A 26,137-nucleotide genomic window follows, 5' to 3' on the forward strand; every position below is an offset into this window, starting at 1 on the left:
CATATCAGTCAAGCTGCGAAAGGATTATTTTGTAAATCAAGAAAGAAAGAATTGCAAAACTCATCCAGATGAACAAACATCAAAAATTTCATTAGAAATAATGGAAAAAGTGAGAAAAAACTGAACTTAGCAATACCAGATCTCAATTACACAATAAAATAGTAGGCATTAAAATAATTTAGTATTGGTTAAAAATAAACTGATCAATAGAAGTTTTGGTTTAAAGCAAACTGAAGCAAAAAAACATAGTAGCCCGGTGTTCAATAAACTCAAAGATTCAAACTACTAGCATAAAAATTCATTTAACAAAAACTGCTAAGGAAAATGGAATGCCATCTGGAAGAACCCAGGTATAGATAAACATTTCGCACTTTATACCAAGAAAAGTTCTAAAGAAATACATGACCTAGATGACATCATATACTAATCAGAAGAGTAAGGAAGAAATTACCTTTTACAGATATAAATAGGAGATGAGTTCATAACCAAACAAGGAATGGAGAGGATCACAAAAGATAAAAATGGATCATTTTGATTATATAAAATTTTAAAAGGTTTGCCTAAATAAAACAAACACACTCAAAATTAAAAGCGAAACAAGTAGGTAATTGGGGGGAAAAAGGAAATCTTTGCAACAAGTTTCTCCTTTATAAAGGTCTCTTACCCAAGAACTGATTAAATTCTCCAAATGCTAAATGACCAAAATTTATAAATAGGTACTTCTCAGGAGAAGAAATTCAAGCTATCTACAGCCATTTAAAAAAATGCTCCAAATTAATAATTAGATAAATGCAAATTAAAACCACTCTGAGATTATACTTTATTCCATATCAATTAGCAAAAAAAAAAAAAAATTTGAAAAGGAAATAACAAGTATTGGAGTTTCAGAAAAACAGGCAGATCAGTACACAGTTGGTAGAGTTAAGAATTGGAATAACCTTTCTAGAAACAATTTAGAACTGTGCCTCAAAAATTACTTTACTGCACATAATCTTTGGTCCAGAAATGCCAATATGTGGCCTATATACTCCAAAGGGATCAAAGAAAGAGGAAAATGATCCATATTTACAAAAATATTTACAGTGGCTGCTTTTTGTGGTGGCAAAGAACTGTAAACTAAAAGGGTATCCTTTTACTGAGGAATGGTTGAACAAATTATGAACATAGTGGAATATAACTGTACTATAAGAAATTAGGAAAGGGACAGTTTCAGAAAAAGTTGGGAAGCTCACTATGAAATGATGCAGAGTGAAGTGAGCAATATTGGAAGAATGATTAATAGATTAATAATACTTTAAAGATAAACAACTCTGAAAAACTTAGGAACTCTGATCAACATAATGGCTAACTATGATTCCAAAGGACCCATAATGAAACATATTTCAAACCTCCTAAAAGAGAGGTGAAGGACTCAAAGTGCAAATTCAGATTTTTTTTTTTTAATTTGGCCATTGGTTAAATTTCTTTTGTTTGACTATGCCTATTTGTTACAAGAACTTTATTTTTTTTCTTTTAGAAGGTAATGGGTGTCAGACAAGCAAGATGAAAGAGATAGAATATAGATTTTGACCTGCTCTGCTTCCAACTTGAGTCAATTTCTCTATCCTCAGACAGCCTGGTGGTCTCCCAACTCATACAATGGTACGAGACTTAGTGTAGACACCCAAATAGTTTAGCCTACTACAGTTCAGAATTCAAGATATCCACCAGCTTCCTCCTGGATAGTGGGGATTAAAGGCATATACTACCCCCAGCCCACAAGAATGAAAGATTGTAATCAAGTTAGTAATATAAGAAAGGTTCCAATAAAAAACTGAGAAGTGAATTAGTTTCAAGAAAGTAAAAATACAAGAGTAAAAAACTAACTTCTAGTATCATTTGACAGAAGAAACTAAGAGTCAAGGCCACACAGCTCATTAGTGGCAAACCAGGACCAGATCCAAAGCTAATGCTGGTTTTCATGCTACAATGCTTCCCTTGTGAAGTGTGTATATTGAAGACTTAGGTTGTTAGGTTCTTATGGATTCCTAATATATGAAAACCTGGAGATCATAAAGTGATCTCAGATAAAATATCAAGGTAAGAATTTCATGAAGAAGTTTTGAAGGAGTATCTAATTCCACGACTCATTTCCAACATGCTATTTGTTTAAGGAATATTAATCATTACATCTTAGTTCCAATTCTTCAAGAGACTTCAGAGTCATGAAGTATGAATCCAAGGCCCAGAAGCTTACAAGAAGTCAATGTTTCAAAGATCACTTAAGACAAGTAATTTTATTCATAAAATAGATTATCTGGGGAACCTAATTAGAAATTCAGCATTTAATTCCAATCTAAAATAGGGCTTTCACTTAATATATCTTTCAAAAATCTTTATTAAGCATCTATTAAGCTTGAAGCAACTGTGCTTCAAAGAGAAAAATGGAATTGTATTTCTAAGAGTTCACAATTGTAGAAGTTAATTCATAATTTTTACAATTATTTTTATAATTTATTAATATATTTTTTATATTTTATAATTTTTATTATAATTTAATACTTCCATTGTATCAATACATTTTTTTTTAATGGCACCATGCATGAAAGGTAGTATAATCCATTTAACTCTTACCTGTGGCTCCAAGAAGCTGTGGCCAGCACAGCAGCCACGACCCAGATGGGCTACCATATAGAAGGCAACCAAGGGGTTTCAAACCTTCAGTGAGTTGGGAGGTACCTACCCCAGGCTTTCTCTGGAATGGTCAGAGGAGAACAATTTGTTCCAAAAGCCACAAAGGCAACTAAAGCCAAGCACTGTGGAGTGCTTAGACGTTAAGGCCCCCAAAGTCACTCATTGTATCCTGAGTCATCGCTTGTCATCTTGACTCTGTCCTGCCACTGAACTGAGAAGACTGAGTAAAGCTAAAAACTTCATGCAACTCTGCCTCATTTAAATCCAATTTATGCGAAGATAAAAAGATATTCCCTAACCCCCCCCCAAAAAAAAGACTAAAAAAATTAGGTGCCGTGCATAAGAAGTAGTGTTATGCACTAAAAGAGTGATGAATTTGAAATCAATTGAGATCTGAGTTCAAATCCTTCCTCCTACATTTATCAATAAAGTAATTGGTAAAACTCAAAAGTGGGAAGGATGCTGAGACAACATAAAATATGTAAACTGTTGGAGTCAGCAAATATCTTGTAGGTCATCTAACTCCTATATTTTATAGATATTTATAACATATAATATAACATATATTATTAATCTAACATATAACATATTATTAATCTAAATTTACACTGTGTAAAACATAAAGTACTTTCTTCATAATATCTCTGTATGAAAGTGGTACAAACTCCACAAGGGTAGAGACTAAGTCTTAAAATTTCTCTCTTTCAACATCATCCAAAAAATTACCATACAACAGAGATTAAATGTGTTTTGAACTGAATTTCTTGAATTCAATTTTTGGAGCAAGTAGTCCCATAGCCAAATAAGACCCTACATGTTAGTCCTTGCTTTGCATTCTATGTAAACACATTTTATGAACTAAGAAATGGATTGCTAAGTAGATTATTTGAGCTATTATCTTGACTTAAAATATCACTGCTTCAGAAAGAACATAAATACTTCCTCTTGAGAAGTCTGAATTGACAAGTTTAGTACTAAAAAGCATCCCCATCTCTATCTCCACCTTCCCACCTTCCTCTCACACCCAAGGAAATTAGCTGTAAGAGACATTAGAAATCATCAGCCCAATCCTTTCAGGTTAAATTGCAAACTAATGTTGTACAAACAGCAAGCCCTGAACAGCCACTTATTGGTTTATACAAATATCTCAGTCTTATGTAAAACAGTTTAGTATCACTTCCATTAATGAAGCATGAAAAGAAGGGAAATCAAAACAAAGAATACATATTCCATCCAAAGATTCCTTAGATCCTCACAGGAAGCTTTCTTCCTAACATGCCACTGACAAAGTATTGAACAAGTTCATTTTCTCAGGTCACTCTAAACACAGTAAAATGTTTAAGTGCTACTTCAGAAAATATACCTAAGATTCTCCATCACAGGGCTACAACTGTCATCAACAGGGACACTTCTGAAACTATAATGGTCTTTTCATAATTTCTGGCTATATTTCTCTCTTTCAAATAGATGTTATTTAGCTAGAGTACCCAAATACAGAGACAGCTAGTTGGATGATTGGTTGGTTGGTTGGTTGTTGACCTTTGTTCTTGAAGAGGACCAAAATGACATCACTGTTAAAGAGTCGAATTACATTACGTCTGACTGTGCCTGATCAGATCAATATGAGCTTGGAATGCTCTGCCACAGACTGGACACAAACAGTCCACAGGGGAAAGAGTCCTGAGCTTAGAGGTAGGAAGGCCTGAGTTCAAATTTGGCTTCAGATATTTGCTAGCCTCAGACAAATTATTTAATGTCATCTCTACAGTGAGCATAATAATAACACCTACCTGGGGTGGGGGGGTGGGGGGGTTGTTGTAAGGATCAAATGAAATATTTGTAAAGCATTAGCATAGTACCTAGCATAAAGTAGGCGCTATATAAATGCTAGCTATTATATTGTTATTATATGTTACATATATTGTATATTATTATTATTAAATACAAAGCTTTTCTCTAAATCTGTGAATTAGATTTAAAGCACAACACCATAGCAAGACATTTGAGATATTTCAGTCACTTCTACATATCTCATAGGGAAAAAAAGGATAACTTGACAAATACTAATATAACATATTTAGAGGCTTTTTATCAATTTCTGCTATTACTTATTCTAATTTATCTTCATGCAAAAAGCTATTTCCAAAATGCGTTTTTCTAGACAGTTACTATCTGGAACTGACACTTAAGACAGGAAGGATTTCATTCATCCATTCACTAAATACTTGTTAAATGTCCAAGTATGGGGGAAATTTAGCAATTAGATAAGATAGTCCTTGTCCTGGGGAGTTTATAGTCCCTAAAATCTTGGGCTAGCCACAAACTCCCTAGACCTCCATTTTCTAAAAAGTCAAATTAGGGGATTAGACTGGATAATCTCTACAATCTCTTCTAGTTCTAGATATAGATCAATAAATCTATAGTTTCAGGTTTTTCTAGTTTGGTGTATACTCAAATATAATTGAAGGATAAAAAATACCTCACATTTCTAGAGTACTCTATGGTTTACAAAGTGCTTTAAAATCTTTTTTTTATTTGTTCCTCACACCAAAGCCATAGGGGAGGTAGAACAAGTATTATCCATTTTACAGATGCCCTTGCAACCAAACTCCTTGAAAAGGCCATCTACAATGAGTGTTTTTACTTTCTTTCCTATCATTCTCTTCTAATTCCCTTAAAATCCACCTTCAGATCTTATCATTCAACCAAAACTGCTCTTTCCAAAGTTATCAATGACTTTAGTTACCAAATCCAAAAAGCCTTTTCCCAGTCTTCATTCTTCTCAACCTTTTTGCACTTTTGGACACTGCTGACATTCTTTTCCTTCTTAATGTTCTCTTCTGTCTAGGTTTTTAGGATACCACTGTTTTTCTGCCTATCAAAACACTCTTCCTCAGTATCCTATGCTAGATCCTCTTCCATCTTCCTCCATATCCTCTAACTGTAAGTATTCCACAGGTTTGGGTCTTAGACCTCTTCTTCTCACTCTATATTACTATATTTCCTGAAGATCTCATGAGCTCCATTGAGCTTCTTTATGCTGCTCTAATCTCTCTGCTGATCTGTACATCTCCACCTTTCTTTTAGATATCTCAAACTAAATTTCCAATAATCCTAAAATGAACTCATTATCTTTTTCCCTAAACATTGCATCCCTCCTTCCTAATCCCTATTACTGAAGAGGGTACCACCATCCTCCCAGTCCTTAAGGTGAACAACCTAAGTGTATTTCTCAACTCCTCACCAGCTCTCACTTCCCAGATCCAACCTACTGAAGAGGCCTGAAGACTTGAATTTTGCAACATCTCTCCAATATGCTTCCTTTTCTCCTTTAGCATTGCTCCCACCTAGGAGCCCTTATCACCTCACACCTACACTTTTACAATAGCCTGCAGGTAGGTCTGCCTGCCTCAAATCTCTCTCTAATCCATTCTATCAATAAAGTAACTTTCCTAAAGATCAGATCCAATCACTACATCCTCCCACTTAACATCCCAGAATCAAATACAAATCTCCAGTTGGGTGGGAAAATTCCTTCATTACCTTGCCTCCTCCTACCTTTCTAGGCATCTTATACCTTACTCTCCAGCACATATTCCTTATGACATTGACTTCCTGGTTTATGCATGAACAAGACACTTCATCTCTCAGCTTTGGACTGAGAATATTTTCTCAGCCCATTGGATTTCTTGACTTCCTTCAGATCCCAACTAAAATCTTATCTTCTACAAGAAAACCCTCCCCAAACTCTCTTAATTCTAGCACCTTCCCTCTATTAATTATTTTCTCTTTACCCTTTGTAAAGCTTTTTTTGTACATATTTGTTTGCTTGTCTCCCTCATTAGACTGTAAGCCATCAGAGGGGGCAGGAACTGTCTTTTTCCTCTTTTTGCATTGTCAGCACTTAATACATTGCCTAGTATATAATAGTTGCTTTATAAATGTTTATTGACTGACTGAATAAATGAACTACTAAAATTAATGCTTAAAGTGACTGGCACCAATATATTTTCCATTATATTATGCTGTTTTGGTCCTCTACATATGAACACACTGGGAGGAGATTGGTGCTCTAACCTTCAGCCTTCTAACCAGAGTAGGGAAGGAGACTAAGGGGATAGCAACAGATAAGCTTATCCTGGGATGGGGCATCTTGTTCAGAGTAGCAGAGAGTGAAGATCCAGAATATAAGACAGAGGAGACTTGATTAGATAATACAATGAGCACCAGGGATCTTGAATCAAAGAGGAGAATTTGATTGACCAGTGTCACAAGCTACAGAAAGATCAACTGACCACAGTTCAAGTCAACAAATAACTTTGGAAAGAGAAGTTTCAGCTAAATGATAAGGCCAGGGTAAAAAATGAAGAGGATTTAGACAAAAAGAGAATGGGAAGAGATAATTACTATTGATGGTTTTCTTGTAGAGTTTGACTGAGGAGAGAGGTACAGGATAATAATTGGTAACAATAGTTAGAACATAGCCCAGGGTTATAACCTTATGGTCCAATATTCTTAAAGATGGAATTTTCTATAAGGGAAACATTCCATATTTTTTTTAAATACAAGTATAACTAAGTAGTTTAGGGGCAGCTAGGTAGCTCAGTGGATAGAGCACCAGTCCTCAACTCAGAGGAACCTGGCAATTTAAAGTAATTTAAGAAAAAGTATAAAGTTAGAAAACTTAGATATTTTTTAACATCCTCAAGAACCAATCAACTCAATTCCCACTTTTGTTGTCAGGAATCAGAAGGCTTCTAGTCTAAGCCCCTCATTTTGTAGATGAATTAGCCAAGGCACAGAGTAATGAGGCGATTTTTTCAAGATCAGAATGATTTGATATTACTGTTAGAACTAAAACACAGATCTCCAATTTTCTTCAGAATACTACAGAATTATATGAGGCAAAATAAAGAGAAAAGACAGGACCAAAATTTGGGAGTATACGAAGGAAAGAAAGATAAAGAAAACTGTCATTCTTAAAGGCAAATAAATTAAGAAAATTAATCAAAATTGGAACAAGAGGTTTGGCAATTGTTAATGCTGTAAAGTTACCCATGCATATATCTTGTAAATAAAAGGCTATTAAATAAAAATTTAAAAAAAGAAAGAAAATTAATCAGTCAGTTAATCAAAAATTTTATACTAAGATTCCTAAACTGGAACTCAGAAAAACTTGGCTCTCATTCCAACTCTACAATTACCAAACTACGAGGTGAAATTCATGACAGAGAAGTTTCTATGTGACTGGCCTCTGGGGAGCCCAGGATGACAAGGGGCCAGATTTTGGAGGGAAGATGAGTGCAGAAGAAGGGATAAGAGAAGGCAAAGTCTGAAGCCATCAGGAAGTAATGTTACAAAAATTTGGAATATTGTTATGGTCAAAGGAATTAATATTCCTCAAATATCTTCAAAATCCAACAAATTGAATGTCAATCCCAATTCTGCCATTTACCAACTATGTGGCCACAGACAAATTACTCAAACATTTGTAAGTGGCTTATTTGTAAATGTAGATAAGACTATTGACACTGACTCACAGAATTGTGCTGACAAACACTTTGTAGACCCTCAAGCTTTGTACCAAATTCTATTCAACAAAGACAAGTTACATTCCTAACATGTAACAGGCACTAAATGCTAGAGATACAAAAACCATCTCAGATGTCTACATCATATCTACTCCACTATATAAATGTAAACTATTATATACCACAGTTCGTTTCAGTGAGCACTGATGTTGCAGACATCTATGTATCAGTGTGAACCATATTATATATTCTACAAACCTTCAAAGAAAAATAGAAAAGATTTATTCTATTTAAAAAATAAACTTTTTTCTCAGAGAATGTTAGTCTTTTTTTTTTTTCAATTCTAAATTCTCTCTCTCCCTCTACTCTTTCCTCTACCCATTGAGAAGGCAGGAAATACAATAAGCCATTGTACATATGAAGTCATATAGCCATGTTGAAAGAGGAAAAAAAGCAAGAAAAATAAGGAAAATGGGAGGGGGGGAGATGCTTCAATCTGGACCCAGAATTTATCAATTGTCTCCTGAAAGATGGTAGTGACTACTCATCATGAATCAATTGGAACTATCATGATCACTGTACTGATCGAAGTAGTTAAGTTTTTCAAATTTCATTATCATTATAATATGTTATTATTGGATACAATATTCTCCTAGTTCTGCCCATTTCATTTTGCATCAGCTCATGTAAGTTTTCCTAGATTTTAATGAAAGCATCTCCCCCTCATTAATTCTTTCAACATAATAATATTCCGTCACAATCATATACCACAACTTTGTTCAGTCACTTACCAATTGATGGATGGATATTCCTTCAATTCCCAATTTTTAGCTACCACAAAAAAGAGCTGCTAAAAATATTTTTGTACTTAAAGGCCCTTTTCCTTTTTTTCTGATCTCTTTGGGATATAGACCCAATAGAGATACTGCTGGATCAAAGTTTTATAGCCCTTTAGACACAGTTCCAAATTGTTCTCCAGAATGGTTGGACCATTTCACAAGTGCACCAACAAAGCATAAGTGTACTTACTTTTTCATATTCCCTCTAGCATTAGTCACTTTTCTTAGAATGTTATCTCACATAATCATGTATACACTAAAATTAGCCAATTTTAAGTAAAGGGAGTTTATCTTCCTTAGAACAAAATATATTATTATGATATAGTAGAAAAAATTCTGAACTTAGAATCAGGAGACTTGGGTTCTAGTCTTGACTCTAATTTTCAATCTGACCGTAAAAAAATCATGTTGGGTCTCATATCTCTACTTTAAAGGGACTGGATTATATATTTGCCAAGAGTCTTCTAGCTCTAATCTTATGTTCCAAGATTCCTTATACTTTATACATTCTATGATGCTTCATTTAATTTCAGCAATAGTAGAAAAAGCCAACAAAGTGATGTCAAACTCCATCTCTAATTCTGCTTAATAACAAAGCAAGTAATTCAGTCCACTGGCTGCCACTTATCTTTCAAAAGCAGACTTTGGCCTGTTACCTCTACCTAGTGGCTTCCAAAGTATATTGTTGGGAAGTATTCTACTTAGAATAACAAAATTGTTTCAGCTGTTACAGAATGAAAAATATAATTTGTTTAAAATAATTCACTGGATATGCCACAGAAGTTAATGTTTAAAATAATTCACTGGATATACTACAAAAGTTAATATTGATTAGTCAAAATGTTTGGAAAATAGGGGATTCTGGTTCATTAAATTATCTAGTTAACTCAGAGTTAACCTGAAAAGCACATTTCGTATAAGATGCTAAAAAAAAAAGTTTTATAGAATATATTAGTCCACTTTCTTCTGACTTCTGCTATTACTTCATTTCTTGAATTTTATCCATTGAATTATCAAAGGAATGTGGCATTTTGTCTTAAAGAAATGTGGCTTCATATTTCATTCTTATAGAGAACTCAGCATTACAAATTCCTTTCATTGATATAGGTTAACCACGTCTCTGAAATTTATCTTAGATATTATCTAAATGGTGAAGTGACCTGTCCAGGGTCACAAGATCTCAGCAGTAAGATATAACCTAAATATAGACATTATATGATGAAACATATTTAAAGACATTAATTTTTTATTTGCTTAACTTAAATAATTAGCAAATCAAATAAGATTTTCAAAATAAAAACTATAAATGTCTAAGAAATGTTACTGCATCTTATTTATCAACCCTTAACTTTTCCTTTAATTCCTCTTATCCCTATATTCAGCTGCAAAAAGGAAGTCGAGGTTCTTTTCATTTACCTACTTAATTTTATGTCAAAACCCTCCTGGGGCTTGTGCCTGGCTCTTTCTAACTTGTCTTCAAAGACTTGGCTGACATTAAAGTCCCTCCACGTTTACTTATCTATAAGCTGCCAGTAGCTTTGATTTTTTTTTTTTTTTTTTAGGAAGGAAAAGTCTTTTCTATGACTGCTTCCCTTTAAACTTCTCTTCCCCAGCAAGAAGTCATGTCCCTACCCCTAGCTTTCTTACTCATCCAGCAATTTCTTTGTTCTGTCTCTCTTCCTCTCTCTAGGCAAGAGCTCCATTGCCTTCTATCCAAAAGTTGCCTCTATTGTGAGAACCAAGAAGCAAGGCATCAGGCATCTTTTCCTCTAAAAGTCACAAAAATATCAAGTGTTAACTACCCTAAGAAACTTTCTACCTCTAAAACACCTCAATAGTTGGGTTTTTTGTTTTGTTTTGTTTTCTTTTGTTTTGTTTATTTATAAAAGTTTCTCAAAGAATGTTTTATTTATAGAAGTTTCTGAGAGAAATGGAAGGGAACTCAGAAATCATCAAGTCTAACCCCTCCCTTTTTTCCAGATGAAAAAATAGGCAAAGAGAGAAAAACAAACGGTAGAACCAAGTGCTAGTATAACCTAGATCAAAGCCCAGGTCTTTTAACTCCAATCTAGTACACTTTATGAATTCCAGTAGTGTAGAAAAATGTTAAATTACTTTCCTGGATTACCTGGATCCTCTATTCCTAATCTAATTATACCTAATTATCACCTAAGTAAAGATGGTAAATACTTTTATAGATAAATACCTTTTATTCAATCAATATTTTCCTATAAAACCCTGTATTAAATGGTTGTGAATTCACCATCACTCAGTCAAAGACATTCTCGAGGAACTTACATTATAATCTGGAGCTGAACTGAATAACCTGCCAGATCCCTTCTATCTTGAAGATTCTCTCCTCCCATGATGATCATAAATTCTCCACTCCCTCTGTTTCTATACACTGGTTCTATTCAAGGAACAAGGTGCTTTCATCTTATTCTTTAGTATCTCAAAGGTACAGATGTACAACTGTCAATTTGTTGAATCTCATTCTTTTTCTGGTGGTACAGGGGCTGAACAAAGGCCCTAGGCCCAATTCGACTCTTGAGTGGTAAGACATTTCCACCCATCCCCTTTCCAACTTGGTCAGGACTCCTTCTCTCATTAATCAGTCTGACCACCTCCATAATCACCCCAGCTTCTAGAGATTTGTTATATTGATATTGAAATCAGATACTTGATCTGCTTATCCCACTAAAACTCAGAACTGAACTCAAGAGATTTGCCATCCTCAGCCATCTCAGGGATTAAAGGAATGCACCACTATATACAGATGACTCCCATTATCAATGCATAACCAGCCACTATTTTTCCAGTAAAATAAATCTTTGATAACTTTCACATGATTTATTATTATCAATCACCATATTTGGACTCTAGCTTGATTTACTAAAGACAACATATACAGAAAGAATAACTCTATGTGGCCACCACATACAAAAGAAATCTATTCTGTAGACTAAATAGTATTTCTAAGGAATTCTAATATTGATCCTCAAGACATTTCAAGCAGAGTAGATTCCAAATAGCAAAAAATAAAAAAAAAAAAATAAGCATTTACTCTAACTACCACTACCAAAGGCAATCAAAAATTATATATATAACTAATAGATAAATATACCTACATTTTTATCTCTATACAATTCATTCAATAAGCATTTATTAAGTGTCCACTATGTTTTAGGCATATGAAAATGGACAACACAAAAAATAAATCATAACCTTGTTAAAAATCTAAGAAGTAAGAATGCACATTTGCACAGAAAACTTTCTACAATGAAACATATCTTTATAACCACTGGAATATAAATATGGATACTTTATAATCACTGGATTATAAATATGGATATAAAAAATAAAGGATTCCATTAAAGTTTGGTAAAAAAAAATAAAATAAAATGAACATCTGGAGACCCAGACAAGATCTCCTACCAGAATATAAAAATCTGCTAAGTACTGATATCAATAATGGTGACACTTATGTTTGCCTAAGATGGTTTATTAACCTTGTGGTTAATAAATATGCAATAATTTGGAACTATGCTCAAAAAGTTATCAAACTGTGCATATCCTTTGATCTAGCAGTGTTACCACTGGGCTTATATCCCAAGAGATCATAAAGAAGGGAAAGGGACCTGTATGTGCACAAATGTTTGTGGCAGCCCTTTTTGTAGTGGCTAGAAACTGGAAACTGAATGGATGTCCATCAGTTGGAGAATGGCTGAATAAATTGTGGTATATGAATATTATGGAATATTACTGTTCTGTAAGAAATGACCAACAGGATGATTTCAGAAAGGCCTGGAGAGACTTACACGAACTGATGCTGAGTGAAATGAGCAGGGACCAGGAGATCATTATATACTTCAACAACAATACTATATGATGACCAGTTCTGATGGACCTGGCCATCCTCAGCAACGAGATCAACCAAATCATTTCTAATGGAGCAGTAATGAACTGAACTAGCTATGCCCAGAAAAAGAACTCTGAGATGACTAAAAACCATTACATTGAATTCCCAATCCCTATATTTTTGCCCACCTGCATTTTGGATTTCCTTCACAGGCTAATTGTACAATATTTCAGAGTCCGATTCTTTTTGTACAGCAAAATAGGTTTGGTCATGTATACTTATTGTGTATCTAATTTATATTTTAATATATTTAACATCTACTGGTCATCCTGCCATCTGGGGGAGGGGGTGGGGGGAAGGAGGGGAAAAATCAATGCTGTAAAGTTACCCTTACATATATCCTGTAAATAAAAGGCTATTAAATTAAAAAAAAAAAAAAAAAAGAAAAAGAAAGAAAGAAATGACCAACAGGATGATTTCAGAAAGGCCTGGAGAGACTTACACGAACTGATGCTGAGTGAAATGAGCAGGGACCAGGAGATCATTATATACTTCAACAACAATACTATATGATGACCAGTTCTGATGGACCTGGCCATCCTCAGCAACGAGATCAACCAAATCATTTCTAATGGAGCAGTAATGAACTGAACTAGCTATACCCAGAAAAAGAACTCTGAGATGACTAAAAACCATTACATTGAATTCCCAATCCCTATATTTTTGCCCACCTGCATTTTGGATTTCCTTCACAGGCTAATTGTACAATATTTCAGAGTCCGATTCTTTTTGTACAGCAAAATAACGGTTTGGTCATGTATACTTATTGTGTATCTAATTTATATTTTAATATATTTAACATCTACTGGTCATCCTGCCATCTGGGGGAGGGGGTGGGGGGAAGGAGGGGAAAAATCAATGCTGTAAAGTTACCCTTACATATAACCTGTAAATAAAAGGCTATTAAATAAAATAAATAAATAAATAAAAATAAAATAAAATAAATATGCAATAGAAAGTTCCAACAAAAATTCTTATCAGTGTTGATCAATCTAACCATTCACATAGATACAACAAAGTGGATGAAAATATATATTATATAGACTATGAAATGCAGCTGTAAAGGCAGCTTAGCAAATTACTGCATCAATATATTTTTCTTAGACAAATGATACAATGAATTGGGCCCAAAATTAATAACAAGAAATGGAAACGAATCACATTTCAGGAATTACATAGGACTCTTAATGATTTCCAAGTGATTGTTCCTTAACACCAATACACTTCTAGTGATGCCAGATGTTTCTGAATCATGAAATGTCAATTAATTCTGAAGATAATTAAAATTACAAATAACCCAAGAGACAACAGAAATACACATACCAGGTGTATGCTAGGTACAGCATGTTACCAACAATGACTTATCCACAAGATGTTACATAAAAGACTATTAATACACTAAAATTCTATGAGTCTATTAAATGTTTTCAGAGCTCCAGGGGAGCTTATTATTTAAAGAACACCTGCAGTGAATTCTTCTATAAACTGCAGAATAATTTTGAAATACAAGTAAATTAAGATGTTGCTATCATTTTGTAAGTTCAGATTTTTGCATGCAAAGACCTAAACTGAGGAAACCTATAATGCTTAATCACACTACATTTCTTGTCCAAGTTTCTAATCTATTAATTGAGTCATAACTGGAATAAAAAAGTGGAAATTTCACTCTCAAATAAAAAGGATTCAATTCTACAAAGGGGCAGACTTGATCAAGAATCAAAAGCATGTTCTATTTCAGAAAGTCACTTCCCTCTTTCATTTTTATTATTCAGTCCCATCAGAACTCATTATTTTCCTGCCTGTTTATCTGGCAAGCATACAGTAAAATAAGCCAACTAGAGAAAAAAATATTGCTGGGAAACAAGAAACATGGTTAAACTGAATTTCAGTGTTACAGTCAAATAGTATAGAAATCAAAGCTACTCATTTGTTATAGCATTTCACTACTGACATCTAGTGTTGATTTAACGTAACAGAAGAAACATAGAAAACTAACACCAGAAAACTAGCCCACATATTGCAAATGGAAATATATTATTTTTATACAATAAATGTAGTTATACATCTACACATGAAAACAACTTCACAGCATGCCAAGAATTTGGATGCTAATTCTGAAAGGCAATTCTAGGTCTTAAGTAAGGCCACCTTCTAAGATCAGACACGCCTAGAGAGTCACTTGTAGGAATGATCTGAGAGGCCCACAGAGAAGGTGCATCAGCCAAAAAATATCTCCCCCATACAGATACCATGCTGCTGGAAACTCTGTTAGCTTTTCATTATTTGCTTTGAGTATTCTATTTTAAAATTAAAAAAAAAAAAAAAAAAAGGTTTAGAAGCTTTATGTAATGAAAAAATATCAGTCTCTGAGTCAGAATGCAGGAGTTCAAGTCCCAGGTCTTACTCCAAGCAAAACTCTTTGAAACAAATAACACTTGCACTGCTTAGATCAAGGTCTTACAGTGAGAAGACAGTAAGAATGAAATAACATACCATAGAGAAAATTTTTTGTAATAGTTAAACAATTTTGAAAGTGTAAGCTTTATTTTTAGCATAAAAATGTAGCAGCTAACATTTACACAAAGCATCCCAAAAATCTTTAAGGGATTAAAACTGAACTAAGACTTTTGGCATTGTCTAATCTCCAGTATTATTAAGAAATGAACTTTGCAGGTAATTAATGTTTACTCTTTAAGTGCCAATTTTTTTCTTTTATTTAGCCTAGATAAAAAACATCCTAAATTATATATAATTATAAAACTGTCTTCTAAAACAGAAGTTAGGGGATGAGATTAGAACTGGCCCTGTAATTTCACTGAAATAGAGAACTTATTGATAAGGAAAATTCCTCTCCCATGCAAACTGGCACCTTTTCTGCATTTTATTGGCAAGTCTTGTCAATTCTACCTTCACAACATCTCTCACGTTTTCACTTTCTGACATTACCATCCCCCTAGTAAAGGCCTTTGTCACTTATACAATGGTAACTGAAATAAGCTCCTTCTACATTTCCAGTTTAAGGATCTGAGTTTGCTTTTTTTTTTTTTTTTTTAAGCATCTTACTACATATTCTAAGATCAAATGACCCTGACCTTTTCATTGTTTCTCAAACAAGACACTTCATCTCTAACTCTTGGCATTTTCCCTAGCAGTCCCCCATCCAGTAATGTTTTCTTTCTTTATTTCTTTGGCTTCCTTCAGATCTCCACAAAAATCCTACTTTCTGCAAGTCTTTCCTGGTCCCTCTTAAGGCTACTTCCTTCCATCAGAGATTATCTCCAATTTATTCCTCTTTAGATTGTAAATTCCTTGAGGGAAGCGACTAAAAACCTTTCTGTGTATCCTTACCGTTTACTTCAGAGTGAGCACTTAATTAACTGACTGATTTACTAGGGCTGGAGAACTTAGAAGTAACTTGTGGGGCAAGAGTTCTGATAACATTAGCTCCCTTCCAATGATCCAAGGTCACAATATCAATCCCATCCTCCACACTTTTCTGTCACTCATACTGTATATTTAATCAGTTGCCAAATCTTGTAATTTTCTCTCTATAACACCTCTCACATAATTAATTCCCCTTTGCTCCACTCACAAATAGCCCTGGAATTAAGGCCTTCATTACCTCCTGCCTGGACTTTTGCAATTGCAATGACCTGACTGGTCTTACAGCCTCATCTCACCCTATTCCAAGCTATCCCACACACAGTAGCCAAAGTGATTTTCTTCAAATATAGATCTCATTATGTCATGATTCTCTGCAACAAACTTCAATAGCTCCCTATTAATTCCAGGATCTAATGTAAATTATATTGTTTAACATTTAAAGCTTTCCACAATGTGGCCCCTTTCTTCCTCACCAATCTTACTATGTTCTCTTCCCTTCCAATATAGGCATAGTGGTCTATTAACTGCTTCTCATTAGCACATTCCATCTTTTACCTCCGTGTTCATTTTTCATTATCCACCCAATGTTCTCCCTTCACAATCTTTGCTTACTAGAAATCCCTCAGCATTCAGCTCAAATGTCATCTCTTTCAAGAGGTAATTTGCAGCCACCTTAGCTGCTAATTTCCTCCCTCTAACGTTAACTTCCATTTCCTCTGTCTTTATATTGTATGTTCTGACTTTATATAGACAGTCTCCCTGAATAGAAAGTAAGCTCCTCAATGGCAGAGGATACTTTTGCTCTCCTTTTAATCTTCTCATCTTAGCATAATGCCTTGAATATAGTAAGCACTTAATAAATGATTGCTGCCTAAGTCATGGATAAATTCAATTTTATTCCATGGAGTACTGAAAAGAGGAATGAATTATACAATCACAGATCCTCAATTGGAAGGGACTAAAGAGGTCATCCAGTCCAACCATTATCTGAGCAATAATCTATTCAACAACATCCCCAACAATCCAGGCACTGTTTGAAGACCTTAAGCAATGGAAACTCATTAGCTAAACCTTAAATAAAGAGTTATATAAACATGAAAAGTTTTTATTTTTATTTTTTATTTTTTTATTTTATTTTATTTTATTACTGCTGTAATTCAATCCTAATTTTGGGTAATACTAATTGTCAGGAAATGATTTCTCTTGTCCATTCAAAATCTGCCCCTCAGCAACTTCTACAACTTGTTCCGGGTTCTGCCCTCTAAGTTCAAGGAAAGCAAGTCTAATCATTTTCCAAATATTTAAATAGACTCAGGATTAAACTGACTAAACATCTACAGTTCTTTCCATAAAATATCCAATCAAATATATTCTTCTATAGGGTCAGTCTCCTTACAATCCTTTGTCCTTTGCTCCAATTCACCAACATTCTTTCTAAAACTCAGTACCCAACACTGAATGTTATATTCCATGAGGTTCTACTAGAGCAGAATACAATGGGTCTATCACCTCTCTCATCCTGGACACTAACTATGCTTCTGTGAATGCTAAGATTAAATTAAATCAGCTTTTTTGGATGACACTATTCTCATTGTTGACCCATCTTGCCTTTAAGTTCCTAAATTCTCTTCATTCCCAGTATTTTTCATATTAACCATTATCTAGCCATGTCTGCCTCAGCCTGTATTTGAACAATGATTCTTTGAACTCATGTATGAGTTTATAAATTTATTCCTATTAAATGATATCTGAATTAAGTGTTGGAACTAGGATTAACCAATCATCCCAAACTCTTTCCAGTCTGCCACCCTAATTTTTCAATATCAGATACAAAATCAAAACACAATTTAGAAAATAATCATATTTTATTTTGGGGTCTAAATATCTAATAGTCTTTATTTTTGTTGGTCTTCTCTAGTACTCCAGCTGAAAGAAGATTGAACCTCTGCTTTTTTGAATCTATAAATGAGTGCATTGTCTTTAGATTCCAAAGCTAACATGATTATCAATCTACTATAGAAAATTTCATTAAACAAATCTCTATTCTCATTAAATTAATTAGTCAATTTGAAAGGACAACAAATTTTGAATTCTAGAACTTAAATATTGGAAACCTAATAGACCCACACATTATAGTGTGTTATTTGTATTTTATATTTCTAACCATTCTGAAAGATATTTTGGAATTAATCCAGAAAAAAATCATGAAAGAATTCCTATCCTAAAGCAATTCTTCTATTGAGTATATAAGGTAAGAAAATCAACAAGAGAAAGAAATATTATATATATACATATTATAGAAAAGGAGAAGGTAAGTGGTACAATAAAGAGAGAAGCTACCCTGGAGTCAAGAAGATTCCTCTTCTGCTTACTTACTTATAAGACTGCTTACTAACTATGTGATCCTATCAAGTATCTTTGCCAAGAAAACCTAAAATGGGATCATGAAGAATCGGACACAACAGAAAACAACTGAACAATAGCAACAAAAACAAAGACAACAGACAAATCAATCAAGATTGTTTTACTATAAAAAAACCTACAAATAAAGCAAGCATCAATTGATTAGAAAAAGGCTAAATTATGGTATAAGAGCAGAATGTATGATACACTATAATACCCTTATTCATAGAAACATGAGAAAGCTGATTAAAATTAAAATAAAGAGAACTGAGTATGCAATAATTAAAATAATGAAAGGATAAATAACACTAAAGAAACCAAATCAGATTCATTTCAATGAACAATCTTGGTCAATGAATATATATTAAAACACAACACACTCTTCTTGGAAGAGAGTTAAGACTATAGAGAATAGGAATGTTATAGATGTTGTCAGATTCAATCAATTTAAAGGTCAGTTTTGCTGAATAATTTTTCTTTGTTACATGGATTAAATTGGGGGAAAAAGGGAAAAAAATCAGGAAATAACCCTAGTATAGAAAATACTATAAATATGACAGAGGAGATTCTTTGCCTCAATTGCTACCTATCCTTTACCTCAATTGCTACCTATCCTTTACCACTGAGTGGATATGGCCTCAGTCAAACTGAGACCTGTTGAAGACTGTAGCTTAAAAAGGTCAAGTTCTCCCATTGCATCCAGGGTCATCTCCAATTGTCCTGATCTCTATCTGGCCACTGGACCCAGAGGGCTCTGGAGGGAAAAGTGAGGCAGATGACCCTGACCAGCCCTACTTTACTTAAACCCAATTCACTTACATGATCACCTCCCTGATGTCATGATCCTATTCAAGAACAAAGGACAAACAACAATAACAAATATTAAGTCACACTAAATAAAACACCTTACATTTATGTCAAACAATTGATGGCTTTTTTAATCATTATTGTTATCAATAATCAAATTTTGATAGACAACAATGAACTATATGTGGATTGGGATTTGAAGTATGGATGGAGTATCAATACTCCAATGCTGCATGAGTCTATTCACTTAACCTCAAAATCATTTATATAACTAACAAAGTAATATCACAGATATCATTATATCCCTACCTGGCGAAGGTTGATATAAACAGCATTCTGGAGAAATTCTGATGCTTCCATGCTCCTCTTCTGAATTGCAAGGACTCTCACTGCTTTGACACAAGCTTCCAACTCAATTACACCAGCATTCTTATACTGAAGGACATGAGAGAGAAACTTAAGAAATTCTAATAAATAAAAGAAGCTTCTTACCTTTCAAACCTTAAAACCACCTGTTCTGCTCAAGTAGATATGCCAGTTCTCTTTGGTCAGCCTAATACTGAGTTATTATAATTACAGAAGTCTAACAACTCTTTTTTTTTTTTTAAATAAGTAAGGAAACTAAAATTCAGAGAAGTTCCCTTCGCTATAGTCAACCCAGCTAAGAAGTGTCAGGGATGGAATTCACCCCCAGGTTCTCCTGGCTCCAAGGGCCCAATCTTGCTTCTATAAATGGAGAAGAAACTTTAGAAAAGAGAATACCAGTCAGAAGCTCTAGAGCCTGAGTAGCAACACAGTAGAGTGAAGAGAAGGCAAGTCCTAGATCAGGAAGACATGGGTTCTGGGGCAGCTAGGTGGCTCAGTGGATACAGCACCAACCCTGAAGTCAGGAGGACCTGAGTTCAAATCTGTCCTCAGACACTTATCATTTCCTATGTGACCCTGGGCAAGTCACTTAACTGCAACTGCCTCAGCAAAAAAAAAAAAAAAAAAAAAGGTGGGGGGGGAGAAACATGGGTTCAAGTGCAGATTCTGACATGTTCATGTGCGAAGTTTGCAAGCTGACATCCTTACAATGCCCTTACCAACTTAGAAAGGAAACATTTCCTTATTAAACATGCTTTACAATGATGAAATCATAGGTATGGAACAAAATAAATAAATAACCATGTATCTATCAACGAATAGTTTACAAGCCAGGCTAATTTAAAAGATAGCTAAACCGTTCACAAGTTATAAAGTAAAGAATTAATTTGGTCACCTTTCCCATTCAATTACTTAATAATGTATAAAGCTAGGAAAAATTTCATGATTGGAGTCTTATAAAGGGTTGCCCGTTTTCTCTCCCTTTCAATATATTTAATGTGCATGTAATTTGCATTTTCATACATCTTATTAAAAATATCATTTAAAAAAAATCTAACTATTTATCTTAACTACCAACACATAAATCAAAAGTCCATCAACTTTTATGTGGCCATTTAATAACACATTTTCAAAATGTTTGGGCAGAATAATACCACAAATATTAGTGAAATTCATGTTCTTTCAAAGCCCTTAAGATGGTTTTTATCAAAGTAGTGACATGTCAGTTAAGTTTCCCCAACCATCACTTTCTTGCTATTAACTGATCACAAAAATAATATATAAGCAATGACAAAAAAGACATTTATCAACACTGAGCCAAGATATTAGAAAAGAACTGAAAATTGCCAATCTAGAAGAAACTAAAGGAGATGCCAAGGCCAAATTCCTTCTGAAACTATAACACTACCACTCATTTGTGTAATGCTTGAGAATCACAGAATTTCATAGGTATAAGAGACCTCTGCTAAATGCTTCCTCTGAAGCAAAACTGTAGCATCGAGGTGTTATGTTAAACATTAGTCTATGTTAATGAAGCTGAACACACTATCAAATCTTCCAATGACACTAGAAAGGTCGAGATAGCACATGTGGTGTGCAAGGACCAGCCAGGTTAAATGCAAATAAAATCAGTACCAGATTTTATTTTATTTTATTTATTTACAGACTACTAGATATTTAGGTAAGAAAGGGTTATAATCTACATCAGTAAAGGGAACTTACTTTAAGGGAACATAAATATCAAAGGAATCATGAATCTTGTGAAATGTTAGGGAAAAAATTCTTTATAGTTGAAATTTTCACATAACCCATATCTGAAACATATAGAACCCTAGAGACATCCAGAATATAATTTGTAAACACTGCTTGAGAACTTATTATTTAGTAGCAGGTATTCTATTTTATTCTGGTCTTCCAGATATTTCTCTAGCATATTGTTAAGAGTACAGTACTAAACATTCAGAAAAGTGGATTCCAATCCCGGTTCTATCATTAAGTGTGTAACACTTTGATGAGTAGCTCAAGTTCTCTGTCTCAGTTTCTTCATCTATGATATATATATATATATATATAATAGCAACAGCAAGCACTTATTAATCACCTATGTAAATCATCTATGTAACTAAGTACTGGAAGGAATACCAAGTATAGAAAAGATATGCTCTCAAGAGACTTATAATATAGATAATACTAACTACCCTAGCTTAATTTGCAAAGATGCTGTCAATATGAAATAAGACACTAAATGCAAACTGTGTTCTGAAAATGTATAAATGCAAGGGGTTGATACCCAAATATAATATAAAAACAAAATTCCCAGGCCTTTTTTTAAAAGCAGAATTATGCTATCATACCACGTAAAGTTTAAGTTTCTGCTGAAGTGGTAAGATTAATTGAAAAAATTTATATTACATGAAATCACCTTGCTATAATAAGAAATGGCTTCTTTATATTTATCAATGATGTCTTCAGGGCTTAGACAGTTCTTGGCTCGTCCTATTTCTGTACTGGTGTCTGCATTTATGCCATTAGTAGTAAGAGCACCTATAGAAAGGAAAGAAAAGAAGTAACAATGTTATATTTTTTCTATTTACTGGCATCATTATTACTAAAAGTTGATAGCTTGAATGTTTAATCAATATCTGACAAATTATAAAATCTTACAAATTTTAGTGGTCAAATCTCTCTAAAATAACGCTTTATCAATAAACCAAATGAATTAACATTAATTCAGAATAAGATTTCATCCCTATTAATATACACGAAATTCATTAATAGAGGTGAGAAGTTTATAACAGCTAGCTTAAATGTCCTTAAGATAATGATAAAAATCATGCTTCTTCCTGTTTTTATTGCTCTCAATAACCAAAGACCATACTACATGCAATCATCAGCTGTAGGATAAATTTTACAGAAGTTTCTTTATAATTTTGCCAACTTCATATAAACACTTAAAAGAAGGCAAGAGCAAAATATTTAAATTTTTCAGTCACACAAAGCAAAAGAAGATCAAAGAAAATTTAGTCACATGCATATACCACTTAAGGAGGGGAGGAAAGACCACACTAACACATGACAATGGGGGGGAAAAAAAAACTATTCTTTGGGATTTTTTTCTCTTTATGACTTTGCAAAACACATAAACCAGGCTTACAAAAGAAAGATTTACCAGGGAATAAAAGGTTGGGATGCCATATTACATTAAGGAAGGCTCCTGGATAACATAGCAAGCACAAGGGAAGACAGGGTCATGACTAGTATATCACCACCATAAAAGAATGCTGTATGAGCAGGGAAACCACAAGAAAATAGAAATGGTATTTTTTCTCCCTTTTGTGGTACTTTTACTCTCAAATGCCTTTCCCAGCTTTGAAATCATTTCTATACATTCCATTTCCCAGCTCATTCTTTGGATATGGAATCTTTGGCTCAACTTAGCACAAACTCTGGTTTATTCTAATTAAAATCATGTCTTTCTTTCTCCAAGGTTTCCTGGGAACAGCCAAATGACTTTAGTGGAAAAGTCTAAAAAGGGGGGCAGAGGGGGAAGGATGTGACAGCATCCTACCTATCCTACCTATCCTTGGAAAGGGTAGAAGGTTGCCTTCCTTTTTCAAAAATATGACAGTAATGGCATGCTTTTCTGGTACTTAAATTTTAAAATGCTACTTGCATGGTCATTAGCTAATCTTTTGAAGTAGTATTTCTCTCTATCCAGGGAGTCCTGGGAATTCAGATGATCCACAAGGGGTGGTCTTTTTTACATTATTCAGATCTCTCATAGGATAAACATAGAAAGAACTTTTCTTTTTAGCACAAATTAGCAACAGTGAATAAAATATAAGCACTGTCCTACTGATATCTCAAAACAACTTAATTCCTCCTATCAGCTGATATGATCTGAACAGAACCAGCAGCTTAAGGCAAATGCAAAGGTGAATGAGCTTGATGAAGAATACTTTAATATTACTATTTAATAAGTGTTTATATTTTTATTGCCAAAGAAAATCCTACTCTTCATGATACCTAGACATTCACGTTCCTATGTTAACTCAACAGTGGACAGTAATAGAGGGTACAATTTTCAAACATTGCTTAGAATGTGTCCAATTGCTCTACCCTGGACTTTGGAATAGTAGGCAAGAAGTATTTATTGAAGTGCCACTGAAGGTTTTTCTTCAGTAGTTCATGATGACAGAGGTGCTCTATGGGATCTTCTGTCTAGTCCAAATGGTCCATCAGTCAAAAAAAAGTTAAATAACTGTGTTCTAGACAATTCTACAAAGATGGGAATTCCTTAATATTCTAAAAAAAAAACAAATTGTGGTGCCTCTTTTTTTAAGTAAATGGAGCTGCTGGGAAATAGAAATCAGTCAAGATAATTTTACCTTCAATATCTGGGCAGATCTTATCAAAAATAAACCTTGAAAATTACCTAGTATAGTACAATCTGGGGAAGGATAATAATAAAAAAAATTATGTCAGATCAATTTAATTTCACTCAATAGTAGATTAATAGGCCATGTAAACAAATATAAGCAATAGAGAAAATTTGTCTCAACTAATAAACCTTCCAATGCCATTCAATAACACACTGAGGAGTAAGGTACCTATTTAGTCCTAAGTGCTACCTTTCAGGACAAAAGCAGGGACAGGACAAAAGCAAAGATTATGGGAAAGGAAAGAGAAAAGCATCAGGTAGGAGATCAGGACAGAAATAAAACAAAGCAGAAGTTGAAAGAAAACGAAGCAGTGACTAAAAGAAAGACAAAAGATAGAAAACAGAGAAAGAAAAAGAATCATGCAAATGCTTTCCCTATCTCTGGTTTGGTGAGTAGAGAAATGAGGCCATCCATCTATCCATATGGTACCCCAGAGGAGTCAACTGACTGAAATGCTAAGATTTATGTTCACTAATTCATTAATATGTTTAACACTAAGAAGAATACCCTGAAATACAGGAAAAGCAAGAAAAGAATGTTAACACTAGAAGGAACATTCAAGATCACTTAGTCTAGAAGTATCAAACTGCAATAGGTATCATTGATCCCTACAGAAGGACCTCTACTGCCACATACTGACTTATAAAACCACATATTAATATTATATTAGGAATTATTATATAGTAAATATATATAGAAAATATTAAATATTTCCTAATTATACTTCAATAGAGTTTGGACCTTACTTTGCCTCAAAGCAGTTGGTTAGCCTTGAGCTTGATATCTCTGATCTAATCCATCTCCACTTATTTTACAGATAAGAAACCAAGGGCTGCATAACCCAAGAATGATTGCTTTGTGAAGAAGGAAAGAAGGAAGAGAGGGAGAGAGAGAGGGAGTGAGGAAGAGAGGAAGGAAGGGAAGAAGAAAGGGAGGGAGGAAGAAAAGGAGGGAAGGAGGGAAGGAGGGAAGGAGGGAGAGAAGAAGGAAAGGAGGGAGAGAGGAAGGGAAAAAGGGAAGGAGGGAGGAAAGACAAAAAAACTAGGGACAGCTGGATGGCCCAGTAGATAGGCCCTGGAGTGAGAAGGACTGTATTCAAATCCAACTTAAAACTTATTAGCTATGTGATCCTGGGCAAGTCACTCAACCCCAATTTCCTCTCAAAAAAAAGAAAAAAGAAAACAAAGAATAATCAGCCTCATCGTCTTCCAGTTACAATGGTCCCAAATGTAGGGGAGATCTTGGCTTTTATAAGCTAGGTCTTTCCCAGGTCTCTGTTTGTTTGAGGCAATACCTATTAGGAGCAGAATCTAACTTCTGATCTAGTTGATTAAATATCTTCTACCAGGCCAATTATAGAAGATAATGCTTACCAGACCTCAACACTTCCTAATATGCTGTTTTGTGTCCACAGTTATTTTTGCTTTTGTTTTGTTTTGCTTTTTTTTAAGAATCAAATTTACTAGAGTCTGGAAAAGCAACACAAAAATTATGAATATAAAAGAAAAATTTGTCCTAGAGAAAAGATTAAATGAATTGTGGTTGTTTAGGCTAGAGAAGAAAATGAAAGGGAATGATAAAATAGAATACCAGCTAAGTACTACAGGGAAAACATAAAAACAAAAACAAACAAAAGTTATCAATGAGTTTATCAAGAATAAATACCAGGCAGACAAAACTAAATATAGTAGACAGAGAAGTGGCCTAGAAACCGGAAGACCTGAATTCAAGTCCCATCTTTAGCACATCCTGGCAGTGAGATCCTGAGCAAAA

The 26,137-nt window shown here is 34.0% G+C and overlaps 1 protein-coding gene across 3 annotated transcripts in view; it reads right to left on the minus strand.

Annotated features, from left to right (window-relative positions):
• The window catches only part of TRAPPC9 (trafficking protein particle complex 9), a 955,484-nt gene that overhangs the window by 884,427 nt on the left and 44,920 nt on the right, over positions 1–26,137 (minus strand). For all 3 annotated transcript variants that reach the window (XM_031955139.1, XM_031955089.1, XM_031955202.1), the window contains 2 exons: positions 22,345–22,466; positions 19,866–19,991 (listed from right to left, as the gene is read on the minus strand). In XM_031955139.1, the coding sequence (XP_031810999.1) occupies positions 19,866–19,991; positions 22,345–22,466 (248 nt within the window). The remainder of the gene's footprint in view (positions 1–19,865; positions 19,992–22,344; positions 22,467–26,137) is intronic.

This window comes from Sarcophilus harrisii, chromosome 1, assembly GCF_902635505.1.
Source record: "Sarcophilus harrisii chromosome 1, mSarHar1.11, whole genome shotgun sequence".
NCBI classification, from domain to species: domain Eukaryota; kingdom Metazoa; phylum Chordata; class Mammalia; order Dasyuromorphia; family Dasyuridae; genus Sarcophilus; species Sarcophilus harrisii.